At 51.2% G+C, this 17,922-nt stretch overlaps 1 protein-coding gene across 5 annotated transcripts; it reads left to right on the forward strand.

Annotated features, from left to right (window-relative positions):
• Positions 1–520: 520 nt before the first annotated feature.
• On the forward strand, positions 521–14,436 carry LOC121673147 (UDP-glucuronosyltransferase 1A1-like). Of its 5 annotated transcripts, none has more exons than XM_042046226.1 (6): positions 521–1,315; positions 6,203–6,343; positions 11,006–11,137; positions 11,244–11,331; positions 12,064–12,283; positions 13,428–14,436. In XM_042046226.1, exons 1-6 carry the CDS (start codon positions 602–604, stop codon positions 13,723–13,725), a joined length of 1,593 nt encoding a protein of 530 aa, XP_041902160.1. In that variant the 5' UTR covers positions 521–601; the 3' UTR covers positions 13,726–14,436. The 5 variants fall into 5 exon arrangements, with proteins under 5 accessions (XP_041902160.1, XP_041902161.1, XP_041902158.1 ...); XM_042046227.1 differs by having other exon boundaries at positions 521–1,051; positions 5,939–6,343; XM_042046224.1 differs by lacking the exon at positions 6,203–6,343 and having other exon boundaries at positions 521–1,453.
• Positions 14,437–17,922: the final 3,486 nt, after the last annotated feature.

The raw sequence follows: 17,922 nt of genomic DNA on the forward strand, positions 1-17,922 counted from the left end.
TCTGTGGGGCTGTCAAAGCCTTGCAGTCAGGTGTAATCCCTAATTAGTGAATTGTTGTAGTCAGCTCTGGTGTTTACTGAGAAATACACCTCAGGCTTCCGTCCTTGTTGCCTCGCCACTTCTTTCTTTGCCGGTGACTGTTTCCGCTTCCTCACACGGGTATTTCCAAAGCTGGAATCCTGAGGAATGTGGCAGGTTGGGGGCTCTCAGGCTGAGAAGCAGTGTCTCCGTTTGCAGGCAAGTCTAGGAAATTTTGGCTGGGTGATGGCTGAGTGAGGACTAACAGCAAATTCCAGGAGTCTCAAGGGGCTAAGTTGGCTTGACAAGTCCTGCCCAAAGGTGACAGAAGTGCCAAAGGCTTTATTAGAGAAACACTGGGCGTATCTGGTGCAACCCCCACATTTATCAGCTACCTGAACTCTGCTGCTTGTTCTGCAGCCTTTTATCATACCAGTGATTACACATTCACCACAAAGCAAATAAAACAAGGATCAGAAGTTAATCGGTAGCAGAGATTCCTTAAAAGCGCGGAGCAGTCTCGGGTGCTCCAGTGCTGCCGCAGATTTCCTTCCTTGGAGGCACTCGCCCATTCCCTGCAGGAATGGCCCCGGGGCTCAGAGCTTCTCCACGAGCTGTGGTCCTGCTCCTGTCCCTGCTGGGTCTGGCTGCTGCTGGGAAGCTCCTGGTGGTGCCGGTGGATGGGAGCCACTGGCTCAGCATGCGGGAAGTGCTGGACATTCTCGGGCAGAAGGGACACGAGGTGGTGGTGGTGGCGCCTGAAGTCACTATGCACATCAAACCATCGAAGAACTTTGTGATGAAAACGTACCCAGTGCCCTTCACACAGGAAGAGTTGGATGAAGTTCCCCAAGGATTAATAAAGGAGGTATTTGAAGGAGGATCTTTTCTGGAAAGAGTTGTTAGACTTTATCAACAGGCAAAAAAAAGCTCTGTTCTGTTCCTGGCCACGTGCTCGCACTTACTCCACAACAAGGAGCTCATCAGATACCTTGAGGAGAGCAAGTTTGATGCTGTCTTCACAGATCCCTTTCTCCCCTGTGGGCAGATAGTGGCGGAGCACCTTTCCCTGCCATCCGTGTATTTCCTGCATCAAATTCCATGTGGTTTGGAATATCCGGCCACCCAGTGCCCCAACCCCCCTTCCTATATCCCCAGAGTATTTACAGGCCTTACAGACCGCATGACCTTCCTCCAGCGCGTGAAGAATCTGCTCTATGACATCCCAAACCTTTTCCTCTGCGATGTTGTCTTCCAACCTTACGCAGAACTGGCTTCGGAATTCCTCAAGCGGGAGGTGACCGTGCCGGATCTCCTCCGCCAGGCTTCAGTTTGGCTCATGAAGCTGGACTTTGTCTTGCACTTCCCAAAACCCTTGATGCCCAACATGGTTTTGATTAGTGGAGTAAATTGTGCTTACAAGAAGCTGAATCAGGTGGGTCACGCTCTGTTTTTTCCTGTTGTTCTTGCAGGCTTTGAAATCCTCTGGGAAGTTGAAACACGGATTTTGTGAGGAAGGTGGATTTCAAACTTCTCTTGCTTTGCACAGAGGGGCTGGTTCTGGTATCCGTGAAGGATTATCAGAGTCTAAAGGTGGAGAAAGTGTTGTATATGGAATTAGCTCTGGGAGACTCCCCATTGGTCCTGTGCCTCTGCTCCAAGCCAGTTTTGGATTGGAGTAGGCTGTTGGTGACACACTTTGATTTGAGGAGGTCTTCCTTTACCCTCTGGCTGATTTCCTTTACCATTCTGTCTTTGGTTTTTTTTTCCTTAAAGAAGGATTCTCTGTGCTTTGACTTGTCATAGACTGATCACACATTGTCATCTGGAAGGTCATTAGAGGTCTGTCTGAGAACCTCCCGTCAGAACATGTCCAGGTCAGGTTGTTCCTTTCTCTGTCTTGTCAAATTTTAAGTATCTCCCATAGTGAACACACCTTATTATATCCAAAAATTCCTGCATTCAGTCCAAGTTTTCCATGTTGCAGCTTGTGTTTGTTGTCTCTTGTCCTGCCACTGTCAATCTCATATTTTTGTTCCAACTTTTCATCATCTCCTGCAGTCCAGCTGTAGTGCAGCCTGTCCTGTGGCACGGGATTATCCCACTCCAGAGGCAGAACTTTGTCTTTGCTGGCCTTCATGATGCTGCCGTTGGCTCATTTTTCCAGCTTTTTCTCAGAAAAAGCCCAATCTCACACAGTAAAAACAGAGCGTTTTTAAGAGGATTCAAACTTGGCACTCAGGCTAGAAAAGCAGAGATGGAATAAAATGCAGCTAAACCTATGAAAAGAATTATGACAGAGGTCTATAAAATCTGGAAAATCAGAGCTAAAGGTGCAAGGGGAACTGATATTTTCTCCCAGTATTCGTCCTGTGACTAACACTGAAATGCAGCAAGCTTACAGCAAACAAAGGGGAGTATTTTTTCACACCGTGCCCAAAAAAACCCCAAATCAGCCTCTCAAGAGCCGCAGATTTTCTTTTTTGTAGACAAACCCTTGGAATTCAGAAGGGATTTAGGGGGTCAATAAGAGGTACAGGCTGCCTGCCAGGATTTGTAGGCTTAGAGGAGAGATAATCATGGATTCCCTTAGCTCGGATATTTGCTGTACCATTTCCAGCTTACAACCTTGGCACTCAGCTCTGTACTTTAGCTTGACTTTCTCCTGCAATCTCACCTTTGGAATGGGCTGGACTTGTGGACTTCAGTCTCTGCCCTCATAAACACATGCAAAGGGTGTTCGTGTGCTGCTCAAAATCCAGTGTCACAACTTTTATGAACTTCTGCTGAACTTTCCTGAACCTTTTTTTTTTTTTTTTTTTAAACTCTTCTGAACTTGGCCTCGAGGGTTTGGCTTGAGGGGTTTTTTTACCTCTTTAGTGTCGTTTTATAAGGTTTTGTCGTAGTGTCTCACACATGATACACGTTTGGCTGAAATGTTAGCAGAACTTAGTGATTATGTATCAAATAGGAGATTTGAGAGGCCTTTATGCAGGGTAAGAGTGTGTTTGCAACTCTGACTTTACTACCTGAGTGTGTACTGCCACCTTATGGCTTGTTTAATGCTGCTTCACCTTCCCTCTCACTACCTGAGATCTTTTTACCACACGAATGTGGAAATGGAGTCCTGGCAGGTAAGAATCCCTTCCCTCCACGTCCTGTAGTTTTTGGTCTTTCAGTGCTACCCCACTGCCAGCTACAGGCAGAGTTTTGCTTCACCAGCTGCAGAATGGGACTGCATCAAATCATGGAATTGTTAAGGTTGGAAAAGCCCTCTAAGATCAGTGTCCAACCATTCCCCCAGCACTGACAGGTCCACCACTAAACCGTGTCCCCAAGTGCCACATCCACACATTTTATGAACGCTTCCAGGGATGGTGACTCCAGCACTACCCTGGACAGCCCCTTCCAGTGCTTGACAACCCTTTCCATGAAGAAATTTTTCCTAATATCCAATCTAAACCTCCCCACTGATGTCTGAAATTCCTTCCTATTTAGTGCATTTTCTGTAAACATTACAGTCCTTCTTGCTGGCTTATAAGAATCCCTTTTCTTTGATAGGCCCCCTGGAGAACCTCCTCTCCATTTTAGGACACATTTAGTCTTAATCTTGGAATAACACTTAGGATTAGCCTTGGAGTATCCTTACCACACTCAGGTGCCTTGGGCAAAGGTAGCCATTTCATGGATCAGCTCTCCCATCATTCCTACCTGCTCCAAGAGAAGTCTTCCAAGCCTGGAGAAACTGCTCAGAGTTCACTCTGTTAAGGCATGCTTGCTTGGGGGGTCTAAAAGAATCTCTCTTCTCCAGCCAGCTCCTGTTCAGGTACCGTTCTTGTGTCTTGTATTGCTTTTGTAAACTTGCAAACATTTGGCATCCGGTTTTTCCATATCCATGTGGAATATGCCTTCATATCAGGTGAGATCTGCTTGGCCAGGCCCTTCTCTTAGGTACAAATTACAGATATCAGCTTTTCTGGGTTTATCTTGAAAGTTGTCCCATGCCTTTGCCCGTGCTCCCTATCCCAGAACTTCGCGCTGTTACAGGGACCCTTTGTCTAAACCTTGGGTTCCCATTGCATCCCTTGCTGCAGCTTCAACCCAGGCTCTCAGGAATAACTGGGTACTTAAATGCCATTCCAATCAACCTGATTTGGATATCTAAAGAAGTCCTTGGAGTGGGACTGTCTTCCACATCAGATCGACCGTGTCAGACAGGCAAACCTGCAAAACTTCAGGGGTAAAAGGTTTTTTCCAAATTTTCAGTCCAGGTCTCTCAAACTGCTGTTTGTTGCCCTGATTTATTTAGTGCTACCCAGAAGAGCTTGGCTCAGTCATCGGGAGGAATTTCCTCACAGAAAGGGTTGTGAGGCCTTGGAACGGGCTGCCCAGGGCAGTTTGGAATCCCCATCCCTGGAGATGTCCAAAGGATGTGGACGCGGCACTCAGTGCTCTGGGCTGGGTGATTAAGGTGGGGTTGGTCCCAAGTTGGACTTGATGGTCTTGGAGGGCTTTTCCAGCCTCAATGTTCTGTGGTTCTGTGATCAAGATCAGGACTCTAATGTGGGTTTGGTGGGGTTTTGTCTTAAAAATCTCATAGCACTGGCAGAAGCACCTCAGGAACTGTTCTCCCGTTCTTCTGGTGAGCACAGGAGACGAGCTTGGACTTTCCTTGGCTCATACCACAGCCAAACCTTCCAAACTTTGGGAAGGGGACTGTAATTAAGAACTTTGAAACCCATTTCAGTCCTGTAGCCTCTCACCCCTGAACTCCCATGGCCCCTCTTGAGCAAGAACCACATCCTCTGCTGCATCATTGCTTTTCAGAAAGATGTTTGGCCTCGAGCCACTCACCTATGAAGTCTGATGGCCCCTCTTGAGCACAAACTGTTTTCTGCTGTATCACTGTTTTGCTAAAAAAGGTGAAAGGTGGTTGGTTAATGTGTTACCCGAACTTTGGTGACTCCGCTGCTCCACATGCCAGCTCCTGCTTGCTGTGGAGAGCATTCTCTGTGAACCTTCCTGAGCAAAGGTTGGAGGTTTAGGTCTTCCATGTCAACAGTGCAACACAATTCTTGTAGCATAAGCTCTGTGGAGAAGTTCAGTGGCCATAAATTTTGATTCCTGACTTCAATCTTGCCTGGGACAATCAAGTGCACAGCAAGCCACTTGAAGCAACCCTGACACAGCAAAACCCCTCCACAAACAGCTGCTACCTCTGCTAATCAATGGCCCTGCTGGTTGTTCTGAATCATTCAAGATAACGTAAATGCATGGAAAAGCTTCTTTAGGTGGCTTGATAGCACTTTAATCAAGTCTTTTATCAGCAACGTGGTTTTCGAACTCCAATAACCTGTCTCAGTAAACATTTTGTAGAGATAAACATTAAAGTCCAGCACAATATAAGTGAGGTGCAAGGAGACTTTGCTTCATCTGCTGCTGAATAAAGCAAGGAGGAACAGCTCCTTTCTCTTGCTGCCCCACGACAGTTATGTGGAGGCACCAGGTGCATGCTGGGCTTGTGCTCTTCCTTGCTTTCTGGAGTCTGGCAGACGGTGGGAAGGTCTTGGTGGTGCCTCAGGATGGAAGTCACTGGCTGAGCATGCGCATGGTCCTGGAGAAACTGTGGGAGAAGGGGCACGAAATCGTGGCCATGGTTCCTGATGCTGCCTTGCTCTTGAAAAGCCCCCAATCCTTCACCATCAAAACATACTCGGTGCCTTACACCCAGGAGTTTGTGGATCAACAGTACCAGGAGCTGGGAACAAAGAGCTTTGAGTTAACGCTCTCAGTTTTACTCAGCAACATCTCAAAGATGACTGACATGTTCTCTTCCGCTTGTCGGCATCTCTTGTACAACAAAGAACTCATGAGGTACCTCCAGGACAGCAAATTTGATGCCATCATGATGGACCCTGTGCTGCCCTGTGGGCCAATTCTGGCCGAGTATCTCTCTCTCCCCTCCGTGTACTTCATGCGTGGCCTTCCGTGTACCTTAGACTACAAAGCCACGCAGTGTCCCAGCCCTGTATCCTACGTGCCCAGGACCTTCTCATCCAGTTCTGACCACATGACATTCCCGGAGCGCGTGAAGAACTTCCTGATCGGGCTCTCAGAGCCTTTGCTTTGCCACCTGTTTTATCTGAACTACGAGAGCTTGGCCTCCGAGTTCCTGCAGAGGGAGGTAACAGTGCAGGAGCTGTTCAGCCGAGCATCGGTTTGGCTGATGAGATACGACTTTGTTTTTGAGTATCCGCGCCCCATCATGCCCAACATGGTCTATATTGGAGGCATCAACTGTCTGCAAAAGAAGCCCCTCTCAAAGGTTTGTTGTTGCTTACCCCGAGGCTGGTGTTGGTGCTTGTCCGAGATGGGCTTTTCTTAAGTGTTTCCTGCAGTGATATTCATGCTTGGGTGTGATCGAATCCCAGGATGGCACGGGAGTAGGAATCTTAGGCTTTGAGAGATGAGCACAAGGATTGCTGAAGGGTTTCTCTCCAGGACATCTTAGGTCAAGTTGTCCCCATCATGTTAGACACACATGGCATGCTCTGTGTCCAGGTAAATGACAAAATACTTCTAGGTCACAGGATTTAATATTCCTAAGGGATGTGGAATGCCAGTTAATCACAGGAGACTTGACTGGGCAAAAATTGGAAATGTGGAATTAACTCTGTGAATATACACGGGCACTTCTGCTGTGCCACAGAACATGAAGCTGGGGGAAGCACAGAACATCAGGGCAGGGTTAGGTTGGATATCAAGGGAAAGGTTCTTCCCCCAGAGGGTGCTGGGCACTGCCCAGGCTCCCCAGGGAATGGGCACGGCCCCGAGGCTGCCAGAGCTCCAGGAGCTGCCAGGGATGCCCAGGGTGGGATTGGTGGGGTGGCTGTGCAGGGCCAGGGGTTGGATGGGATGATCCTTGAGGGCCAGGATATTCCAAGTGAGGATATTCCATGATTCCATGTGCGCCAACAGCCCTAAACTAGGGGCGTGCAAAGACGGCAGAGGGAGCTCTGTTGCCTCTGGATTTGCACAAGCAGCAGTGCAAGATAGCAGATAAGAGGATGGTTGGAAAAGGAAGCCTTCAGGACTGTAACTACTCTGCCTCCTTCAGATCTGCCTCGTGCTGTGCAAACAATGCAGATGTTCCTGGTTCATTCTGCTTTCAAACCGTTGTGGTGTGGAACAGCAGGAGTTATTGCTGAGTTTACAGCATATTTCCTACTGTAAACTCAGGGCTTTCACTGGGATAACTGCCGTAATAGAGCAACAAGTCTGGAGATAAACTTTTCCAACCCAGTCTATATCAAACTTCTGTCAATCTTTGCTTCTTGGTCACAATCCAGGGGCACAGAGCAATCCAAAGGTCCGATTTGTGCCGAGTTCCGTGTCCAATCAGTGCAGTGGACTCAAGGCAGGGGGTTGAACATTAACTAGATGTCAATGATGTAGTGATTGCTGGCTCAGTCCCATTCATGGCTCTCATTCAGCCTCTCAGCCCCAGAGGCTGTTGGTCACTCTTCCCTCCTGGCTCAGTCCAAATGTTCAACTTCACCTCGCAGCACCCACTCACTGAGAGCCTTCCCTGTGCACAGATGATAACCCAGTATTTACCCACAGTTAAAAATTACCCCAATTTCTGCCTGTTAAAAATTAAACCCCCACCTTAGTTAAAATTCAAGTGGGAAGCTCCCTGCAATCCATTCCTCATGCCCGGCTGTGGATTCACCGCCGTTTAAACCTTCGCTGGTGGCACCAGGGAAATGGTTTCTCCAAAGCCAGCGTTTCTTTCTCCTGCCCCTTGGGCTGTGGTTTTCCTGCTGCTGTGGGCCTCTTGTGACGGTGGGAAGCTCTTGGTCATACCCATCGATGGCAGCCACTGGCTCAGCATGCGCCCGGTCGTGGAGAAGCTCAGGGACAAGGGACACGAAATTGTGGTGGTTGCGCCGGAGATAAATTTGCGGATCCATTCATCCCCTCTTTACACCTTGAAAACCTACCCCGTGTCCTACACCAGGGAGTTTGTGGAGGCAGAGTTTAAGCAGATGGGCCACAGGAGTTTCACACCTCAGCCCTTCTTGGAAAAACTCTCCAAAATAGCCAATTTTACAAGCATGTTCTTGGATTCCTGCAAACGCCTCCTGTCCGACAAAGAGCTGATCCGGTACCTCGAGGGAAGCAAATTTGATGCCGTCTTCATGGATCCCTTCTTCCCCTGTGGGCAGATACTGGCGGAACATCTGTCCCTGCCCTCCGTGTACTTCCTGCGGGGGCTGCCGTGCAGCCTGGAATTCCAGGCCACTCTGTGTCCCAGCCCTCCTTCCTACGTCCCGCGGTTCTTCACGCGCTCCACGGACCGCATGTCCTTCCTGCGGCGCCTGGCCAACCTCCTGGCCACCCTGGGCAGCTCCCTGGCCTGCTCTGTCCTTTATTCCCCCTACGATCCCTTGATCCGGGAATTCCTGCAGCGGGAGGCGACCGTGCCCGAGCTGTTCGGCCACGCCGCTGTTTGGCTCATGAAATACGACTTTGTCTTTGAGTACCCCAGGCCCCTCATGCCCAACATGGTCTTGGTCGGAGGCATAGGCTGCACTCGGGAAAACCGATTATCCCAGGTTAGTTCTCGTTTTTTTCCCCCGGCCCGAGTTTAGCTGTGGGTGCGCTGTGAGCTCTGTCCAGGAGATGGAGCTCCCAGGCTGGAATAAATAATGCTGCGTGAAAGTGGCTGGGAATGCGTTTTGCTCCTCTGCATCCCTTGAGCAATGAGGAAAAGTTACTTTGTGCTACACCTCTGCATTCCCAGACAAACCTGCGCCAAAAAAAAAAAAAAAAAGGGCTTTTTCTCTTCCATTCTTTCCTGTCTGTTTCCATTCCCTTTTCCTTTTTCCTGTCTACAGCTTCCTTAAGAGGGAGAGTGGAGGGACAGCTCCGATCTCTGCTCTCTGCAACAGGGACAGGACCCAGGGAACGGCTGGAGCTGTGCCAGGGCAGGGTGAGATTGAATCTCAGGGAAAGGCTCTTCCCCCAGAGGGTGCTGGGCACTGCCCAGGCTCCCCAGGGAATGGGCACGGCCCCGAGGCTCCCAGAGCTCCAGGAGCGTTTGGACAGCGCTGCCAGGGATGCCCAGGCTGGGGTTGTTGGGGGGTCTGGGCAGGGCCAGGGGTTGGACTCCATGATCCTTGTGGGTCCCTCCCAGCTCAGGAGATTCCATGGACTTCAGAGAGTTCAGGCAGGCCCGAATGAAATCCCCACCACCAGCAGAGCAACACTTCTACTTTTGTGGAAAATACTGTGCACTGCAACTGTATTTTGCTTCAGCTGTGCCAGACTTCCTCATATTAAGGGATGTCTCCCTCTTTCCATTAAGAAATCCTCCTAATTCTCTTATCTTTTCATGAGTGGCCACTGCAGATATTTCCTAAAGGTATGAGCAGGTGCTGATTAAAACCACTGCTAAAATAACCTGCATATCCCCAAAGCAGGGCTGCAAAAAGTTCCCTCGTAGGAGGAGCACTTCTGAGCAGAAAGTCAGACCTTGGAACTCAAAAACATCTTAAAAAACAAAGTAAAACTGCTGTGACTGGTCCCACAGAATATAAATAGGGCTAAATATGCCTCTAGACAGCCACAAAAATATGGAAAAGAGCATACACCGACAGAGTCAGTCTCTGTTGTCCCTGCCCATGGCAGGGGGTTGGAATGAGAGGATCGTTAAAGTCCCTTCCAACCCAAAGCATTCCATGGTTCTCTGGTTATCCCCTCAGATCCCAGAGATAACATGGCAATTGCCAGACTTACAGGGACATTTAGTTCATTGTATTGCACTTATTTAACTCTGACGCCTGCAACAGTTTCCTCCAGTTTTGCCTTTCCTTCCTTGGCTTGACCAAACATTTTTCTATTTCAAAGAATTTTTGCTCCAGCCTTGGGCTGTTTTTTCTGCTTCATCGGAATCCTTTTGTTCCTGGCTTCCAGTGCTACATCTCCTCCTATTATTTAAATCACTCAAACAAAATAGAGACAAAACTGGCAGCAGTTCAGTGTTATCACACCCAAAGCAGATACAATCAATCCAGATATTAGAAATGTGAGTTACCTGCCGTCAGAAGCCTTCTCCAGGATTTTAATTCTCTCTTGTAGCTGTGTGGCCTGAAAAGAAGAACATCAAGGGAAAAAAAAAAAAAAAAAAGAAAACAAGCTCTAAATCCAGACTTGGGTTAAATGTGCCCATTTTTATTTCCCCAGGACTTACTCTTCTGTAGGATCATAGAATGGGTTAGGTTGGAAAGGATCTTAAAGCCCGTCCAGTTCCACCCCATGCCATGGGTAGGGACATCTCCCACTGTCCCAGGATGCTCCAACCTGGCCTTGGGCACTGCCAGGGATCCAGGGGCAGCCCCAGCTGCTCTGGGCACCCTGTGCCAGGGCCTGCCCACCCTCCCAGGGAAGGATTCCTTCCCAATATCTAACGCAAATTTCCCCACTTTTAGTTTGAACCCATTACTCCCTGTCCCATCACTGCAGTTCCTCGTGAAGAGTCCTTCTCCAACTTCCTTCTGGGCCCCTTCAGGCACTGGAAAGGGACTCTGAGGTCTCCACACAACCTTCTCTGCTCCAGGCTGAACAGCCCCAATGTCCCAGCCTGTCCCCGCAGGGGAGGTGCTCCTATCTCCTTGTGGACTCCATGGTTCTCCTCTGGACTTGCTCCAACAGTTCCATGTCCTTCCCACGTTGACAACCTCGGAGCTGGATGCAGGATTGCAGGTGTGGTCTCACGAGAGGGGGAGAATCCCCTCCCTGGACCTGCTGGCTGTGCTGCTTTGGATGCAGATCTGTCACTAACAACTCATTTTCCTGATCCTCATTTTGTTGTGCTCACTGCTTCTTTTGTTGCCTTTCCAGAGAGTTTTGCGGGAGCATGGCAGCAATTCCAGTCTCTGAGAAGAGAAGGGACTTTGACTAAAGGCTTGCTTTCCCTTGGCAGGAATTTGAAGCCATGGTGAACGCCTCTGGAGAACACGGCGTCGTAGTCTTCTCGCTGGGCTCCATGGTCTCCGAGATTCCCATGAAGAAAGCCATGGAAATCGCCGAGGCCTTGGGAACAGTCCCTCAGACGGTACGATCTCCCTCCTCCCCTTCCAGCAGAGCAGCTCCCCGCTGTTCTCAGGTCTGCCCTCCCTTCTCCTGCTGGCGTCTGACGCGGGCTTTGCTCCCCTTGCCAGGTCCTGTGGCGGTACACGGGCAAGGCCCCTCCCAACCTGCCCAAGAACGTGAAGCTCGTCAAGTGGCTGCCTCAGAACGACCTCCTGGGTAGGTCTGGCACACCTGGGCTGACTCCAGCGTGGTGCTGGTACTCCAGGGCTGCTGCTGTGAGGCCCCAAGGGCACTGTCTGTGGGTCAGGTGTGAGTTACCACCCCCCGACCCATCACTGTGGGTCACAAACCTTCCTTGCAGCCTTTGCTGTTGGGGCCAGGGCTTGTCCTTTAGGAGCTGAGCTGGAAAGTGCTGAATTATGAGACAGCTCTGTTTGGAAAGGTTTTCCAACACTTGAGTACCAGTCAGAAATGGGAGTCTTAATGTCTGACTAAGCAGTCTCAACACCTGGCTGTGTTTTTGTCCTGTCTTCTGGCCTGAAAAGGAAATTTATGGTCCTCAAGTGAGCACTTCCAGACAGGTCTTTGGGCTTTTAAAGTGGTGGAATTGCTGCCAGGAGAGCACTTGTTGGTTAGAGACCAGGCTGGGCTGTGAGAGAGATTCACAGCCGTGGAAGAGATGGTAAAAAAGTAATCGATGGTAACATCCTTTTTAGCCTCTCCTGGCTCTGGTTTAATCCTAAAGTCAGAGAAGCCTTGGAGGATTACCCAAAACCAAGACAGAGGTCTACAACCTTCCAATCCCTACATCTGGCCACACTCACAACAGCCCCAAATCCTTGACTTACCCCAGCCACGGCCCTCTTTCGTGCAGGTTTTTCCCCCAGGGGTGTGTTGCTGGGAGCCACTAATTCCAGGAGCTAAGCAAGCCTGCGTTTCCCTCCACAGCCCACCCCAAGACCCGTGCCTTTATCACCCATGGAGGCTCCCACGGGGTCTATGAGGGCATTTGCAACGCGGTGCCCATGGTGCTGATGCCTCTGTTCGGGGACCAGATGGACAACGCCAAGCGAGTGGAGTCCCGCGGCGCAGGGCTGACCCTCAACATCCTGGAGATGACTTCCAATGACATTTCCACTGCCCTGAAAGCTGTGATCAACGATAAAAAGTCAGTACCAGAGGCACAGCCTTCCTCCCTCTTGCTGTGTGGCCCCAGCATGTTCACTACCAGCTTACCACGAGGTTTCTCTGTCCCTAAATGGCTTCTTTTATCAAAATTAGGGATTTGATAGCAGCTTCTTCCATGGAGGAGCTGATGCTCGCCCTGGGTTAACTTCAGGCTGTCCCCTTTAGGAGACAAGGAGTGGCTGAGAGGGGAGGATGCAGGGATCAGGGGGAGATGGGCTACGAATGCAATGAAAGAAATCAGTTTGCCAAAAAACTGTGCCACCTTCTTGAAGCCAAGGCAGTGACACACAGGGCTTTGACACAAGTGGCAAACAGCTTTTGTTCCCAAACCTGTGCTGGCACAGGTCAGTGGGGAGTCTGAAAAGGGTTTATCTAAGGTATTTATCACTCATTCATCTCACAGGTGAGTTTTTGTAGACATTCCTCCCCCCAGTGCTCATAAGGAGTTCTGTGAGCACAGGGAGCTGCTGCCTGGCTCAGCAAGGCTGGACAATCCCAGCACAGAGCAGGAGGAACGTGCAGGGATAAACCGAGGAGGAATTTCAGGGAACATCACAGCGCTGCAGTCAGCACACCCAAGGGGTTTGAAGGCAGCACAGAGATTTCCTTCAGACATAAGGAAATGCTCCCTTTCCAGGATGCCAAGGGCTAAGAAACTCCATCACATTCCTGAGAAACAGCAGCTTATTGACATTGTTTCCTAAGCAGTTTTTATGGCAATAATAGCACTAATAGCAGTAATACTACTACAATTACTACTAACAGCAGTAATAATAATGCAGCTGGAAAAGCTGGCCAGCCTTTCTACCCCCAGTCTCCCATTTCAGCCAGAGACCTTCACCCCAGAGGTTTTGCTGAGAGCTCAAACTAAGCTTTCCCTCTTTTTTTTTCTGTCACTGGAAACAGCACTTCCTGGGCCCATAACTTTGTCATTGTCCTTCCCAAGGGACTCAGTAGCACAAGAGCCCAGAGAAGCTGCTGGAAGTGTCCTGCACAGGGTTTGGAACAACCTGGTCAGGTGGAAGGTGTCCCTGCCCATGAGGGACGAACTTTAGGGTCCTTCCACCCCATCCCACCCCGTGGTTCCGGGTTTGGCCCCCCCCCCCACCCCCTTCTCTCGGCAGGTACAAAGAGAACATCCAGCGCCTCTCCGACCTGCACCTGGACAGGCCCATCCACCCCCTGGACCTGGCTGTGCACTGGGTGGAGTTTGTGATGAGGCACAAGGGGGCCCCTCACCTGCGCCCCGCTGCCCACGACCTCAACTGGGTGCAGTACCACTCGCTGGACGTCATCGCCTTCCTGGCGGCCGTGGTGCTCCTCGCCCTCTTCATCTCCTTCAAGTGCTGCCTCTGCTGCTGCCGCAGGTGCTTCTGTAAGAAGGGCAGGACGAGGAAGGCGGCCAAAGCCAAGTCCCACTAACACCTGGAAGCAGCAGTAGGTGCCAAAGCTCCTGCTCCAGAGCAGCAGCGGGGTCAGAGAACAGCTCAAATTTCACTGCGATAAATGAAACACTGCGATTGTCAGGCGAGGAACGATAGGGATCCTTTGAAACAGCACCACGAGAAGGGTTGTTCCACTGATCTAATTTTGGCCTTTTAATTAAGAATGGGTTGTTAAAAATGCCTTGGCTAGGAGTGCTGCAGTCACTTGGGAAGGTCCGAGTGTGAAATCCAAGGCTCCTGGCTTCCACCTCTCGGTGTGCAGAGGACTCTCAGTGACTTTTCCTTTTGACCTTGACATGCAGCAGAGATACAGAAGGATTCTGAATGACTTTAGGAGAACCATCTGGTGAGATTTCTGTTTGAAATCTCTGTGTGGCTGCTGTTGTAGGAGAGGCAAACATTGCACACTCACAGTTGCTGTCAGGCAAACCAAGCTCGATGCACTTCTTCGTGTGCGTTTACAAGACCCTGAACAAAACCAAGGTTTCTGGCAGGGAAGCTGCCAGGGAAGCACTGATGTTTCCCCCAAATTCCCCATCAGGCAGATGTGCCGTACCTGGAGCTCACCTGCTGGTGAGGAGACCTTTGTAGGCATTGCTTATAAACCCCAACTAATTTGCTCTTTGGAAGTGATTCTCAGGGAAAGGCCCCAAACCCCAGCCCTACAAATAAACCCCAAACGCTGAAAGTAAAGGCTCCTGTGTTGTCTGTCTTGAGAGAAATGGGGGAAATGCTTGTTTGTTCATGGAAAAAGAGCTGGAGAAGGGACAGGTTCAATCCCCCATGGTGTGAAAGCCGCCTTGAGACCCAAAACCCCTTCCCAGCGTTCCTGCCCCGCTGCCTGGTGACTTGGTCCATGCTGAGAGGTGGCATCCTGAGGCTGCCAGAGCTCCCAGTGAATATTCCGGGCTCAGAACTGGGGTATCCCAGTAGCTCAGAGCAGCACAGGTGTCCTGCTGAGTCCCTGCTGCTGCTGCTCTTTTCTCTGGCTGTTTGGAAAAGCAGAAATTTCAGAGGAAGCTGTGAAGTTCGAGGCGGTCTCCGTCCTCAGCCTGTCCCCAAATCTCCTGGACACCCACCCCACTCAGCACTGTGGCTTTGCTGCCCCTGCTCCTGCCCACCACAAACAGAAGGAGACCTTTCTTTGGGGTGTGCAGACCCCCCATGGTGTGTGAGGGCTGCCCTGCTTTGAAAACGCAGCTCCTGCAGCTCCACGCGTTCCTGAGGTGACAGCTCTGGCTGTCCCCGTGGTTCTGGTGACAGCATGGAAAGGAGACCCTGCCAGACCTCTCAGTGCTGTCACAGCACAGTCACGGTGCCTTCAGTCCCCTCTGAGCATCCCTGGCTCCCAGCAGCATCCAGTGCCAAAACAAAAACCACTTGAAAATGCTCTTGAGGAGAAGTTCTCCGAGTGCCCTGCTGCAAACTGGCTCTGCATCAACCCAGTGAGTTTCTCTGTGTGGGCAAGGGGAAAACTCTCTGATTTCAGACCAGAGCTGCACAAATAAGAAAACAAAAATCCATTAAAATACCCTAATTGCAGCTCCAACCCCCTTGTGCAGGGCAAGTAAAACTAAAAGGAAGCAAGTAGCAAAATGCCCATCCCACGACTTACTTCGTTTTTTAACACAGCCGAAGGAAATCAAGCAGAAACCAGGCGTCCTCCTCTCCCTCCCTTCGCTCTCCTCACCCTCGCTGCTTTATCCTGCTCTTTATTTTCCCTGGGAGAAAGGACGTGTGGGGCCGGGGCTGGAGAAGCACCCCTGTGCCCGGCAGAGGACACTCTGGGATCATCCACAGGCAGGAGCAGGGAAAAGGCCACACTTCCCTCCAAGCCAGCCCAGGAGGGTGGCTGGAACTCCCCAGGAACTCGTTTATCCCCCTGTGCTCCTGGAATATGGACACTGCTGCCAGGAGAGCATTTCCAGAGCCAATTGGGAGCCGAAGCACTTGAGACAAGTGGCTCTGGTGGAGAGGAAGGAGCTGGATCATCAGCACAGCTCGGTGCCCCCATTCCCAGGGGAAGGGTTAATCAGGGGATGATGTCCCCTCTTATTGCCCCTTAACTGGGGCCATACAGAGCCAAAAACCAGGGCAAGAGCCTCCAGCCCAGCTTCCCTTGCTGGGAGTTGGAGAATTCCAACATCCACAGCCCATCTGAGACTGGGGCACCTCCCTGAAAGGGGAAACTTAGGCAGGGCCAACCATTGCTCCTCTCCCCGAGCTTCCCAGAGCCCCAGGCACTGCAGGCTGAGCTTTTCCAGCAAATCCTTCTAATCTCTGGGAAAAGGCAGCAGCAGCCAAAGTGCCCTCGCTGCCCTTGGAGAACGGGGGTACAAACACCTCCCACCTCAGCACCACCGAGCTCTCAGGTAAACCCTCCCCGGAGCTTGGTGATTTCTGCTCCCAGGCACCTTTTGAGTGTTTTTCTTATTTTTCCCTGGATTTTAACATCCTGTAAGTCTGGGAAAGAGACAGTGCTGCTTCCCAGCTCTTCTGGACTGTTCAGACCCACGCCAGCTGCAAAACACAGCCATGAGGCTCTTTGGGTTTGGGATGGGGCACAGCAGCCCTGGCTCCAGCGGGAGGATGCAGCCGGCATCTCTCCCTGCTTCCCACCAGCCACACCATGGGAAATGACAGGAATTGCTGGCATTTTTCTGCAGCCACAGGGTTCCTCAGCCTCACCCCAGCCCTCAAGGGCCACAGTGAGGTTTTTCCATTGCCATGGGAGCTCCGGGCGGATCTTGGGCTCCTCCAACTCACCAGTGTGGGGGTCCATGGAGACCCCTGCCCCCCAGGGACACACCAGGGTCTCCAAGCCCCAATGTCCAGCCTGGCCTTGGGCACTGCCAGGGATCCAGGGGCAGCCCCAGCTGCTCTGGGCACCCTGTGCCAGGGCCTGCCCACCCTCCCAGGGAACAATTCCTTCCCCATATCCCATCTAAACCCATTCTCTGTCAGCTGAAAGCCATTCCCTTTTAGAAATACATCCTTATAAATATCCTGGTTATCCACAGGCACAGGAACACTCCATCTTCCTTACCTGTGCGGGGCTCCACCCACAGGTGAGTCCCTTGCCCTGGACACTCTCACTTGTATGCTGAAATTAATTATTTAATTTATTTCTTTTATCATCTACCTTTCAGGTGGCTTTGTGGAAAGTAAATACTCACTGCTGCTGGTACCCAGCCACGACTCCTGGTTGGGGAGGTTTGCCAGGAACTCATTTCCCACTCTGGAAATCATGGAAGCACGGCAGGGGAAGATGTGGAGTGCATCCCACTTCCCTGAGGAAGGAGTGTGGGTGAGGGAAGCCAACCTGCCAGGAGCAGCACCAGCCTCATTGAACAGAAACCACCCAAACTCACCCCAAACCCACAAAAAAAGTGGCTTTGGGATGGCAGCTGTGCTGGTCCAGCCTGGGGAGCAGTGCAGGACTGATGCTGTGGGAACAACCATGGGAAGTGGTCCAGAACGTGCCTTGGCCCCTGCATCATCCCCCAGAGTTATCCCTGCAGCATTCCAGAGGGTTTGGCACTGGAGATGTCCCATCCCACGGCAGCCTGGGGCCCTGGCACTGCCTGAGGGGCACAGGGAGCTGGCAGCAGCAAGCCCAGGCACTTTTAGCTGGAGCAGCCACCGAGCCCTTGCATTAATTCTCACCTGCAGAGGTGTTTCTAGGAGTTATTTATAGGAGAGTGGGATGAAACCTGGGGAAAAGGGATTGCCAAAACGTCTGACATGAAAGGCAGGACAGACTCTCCCTGCACGGGAGGAACGTGCTCGGCTGAACCTGGAGAGGAGCGAAGTGCCCCAGCTGCAGGAGTGCAGCTCCGTGAGCCAGGGAATGCTTCACCTTGGAAAAGAGCTCCAAGGGCATCGAGTCCAACCCTTAACCCAGCTAAACCACGTGTGTCCCCACAGCCACATCCCCGTGTTCCTTCAACACCTCCAGGGATGGGGACTCCACACCACCCTGAGCAGTTCCAATGCCTGAGCACCCTTTCCATGCAGAAATTCCTGCTGCTGTCCACCCTGCCCCTCCCCTGGCCCAGCCTGAGGCCGTTCCCTCTCCTCCTGTCCCTGTTCCCTGGCAGCAGAGCCCGATCTCCCCCCCCGGCTGCCCCCTCCTGTCAGGGACTTGTGCAGAGCCAGGAGGTCACAGCTCACA

The sequence above is a fragment of the Corvus kubaryi genome, unplaced genomic scaffold (assembly GCF_017639235.1).
Source record: "Corvus kubaryi isolate FWS band 111438036 unplaced genomic scaffold, C.kubaryi_AGA036_p1.0 65245, whole genome shotgun sequence".
NCBI classification, from domain to species: domain Eukaryota; kingdom Metazoa; phylum Chordata; class Aves; order Passeriformes; family Corvidae; genus Corvus; species Corvus kubaryi.

What these genes read in the sequence shown, in the direction of transcription:
- LOC121673147 (XM_042046226.1), top strand. Translation starts at nt 602, where the DNA reads ATGGCCCCGGGGCTCAGAGCTTCTCCACGAGCTGTGGTCCTGCTCCTG. An exon ending in AAAAGAAGCCCCTCTCAAAG is followed by an intron (nt 6,344 to 11,005) that starts GTTTGTTGTTGC and finishes TTCCCTTGGCAG; the next exon opens with GAATTTGAAGCCATGGTGAA. An exon ending in GCCTCAGAACGACCTCCTGG is followed by an intron (nt 11,332 to 12,063) that starts GTAGGTCTGGCA and finishes TTCCCTCCACAG; the next exon opens with CCCACCCCAAGACCCGTGCC.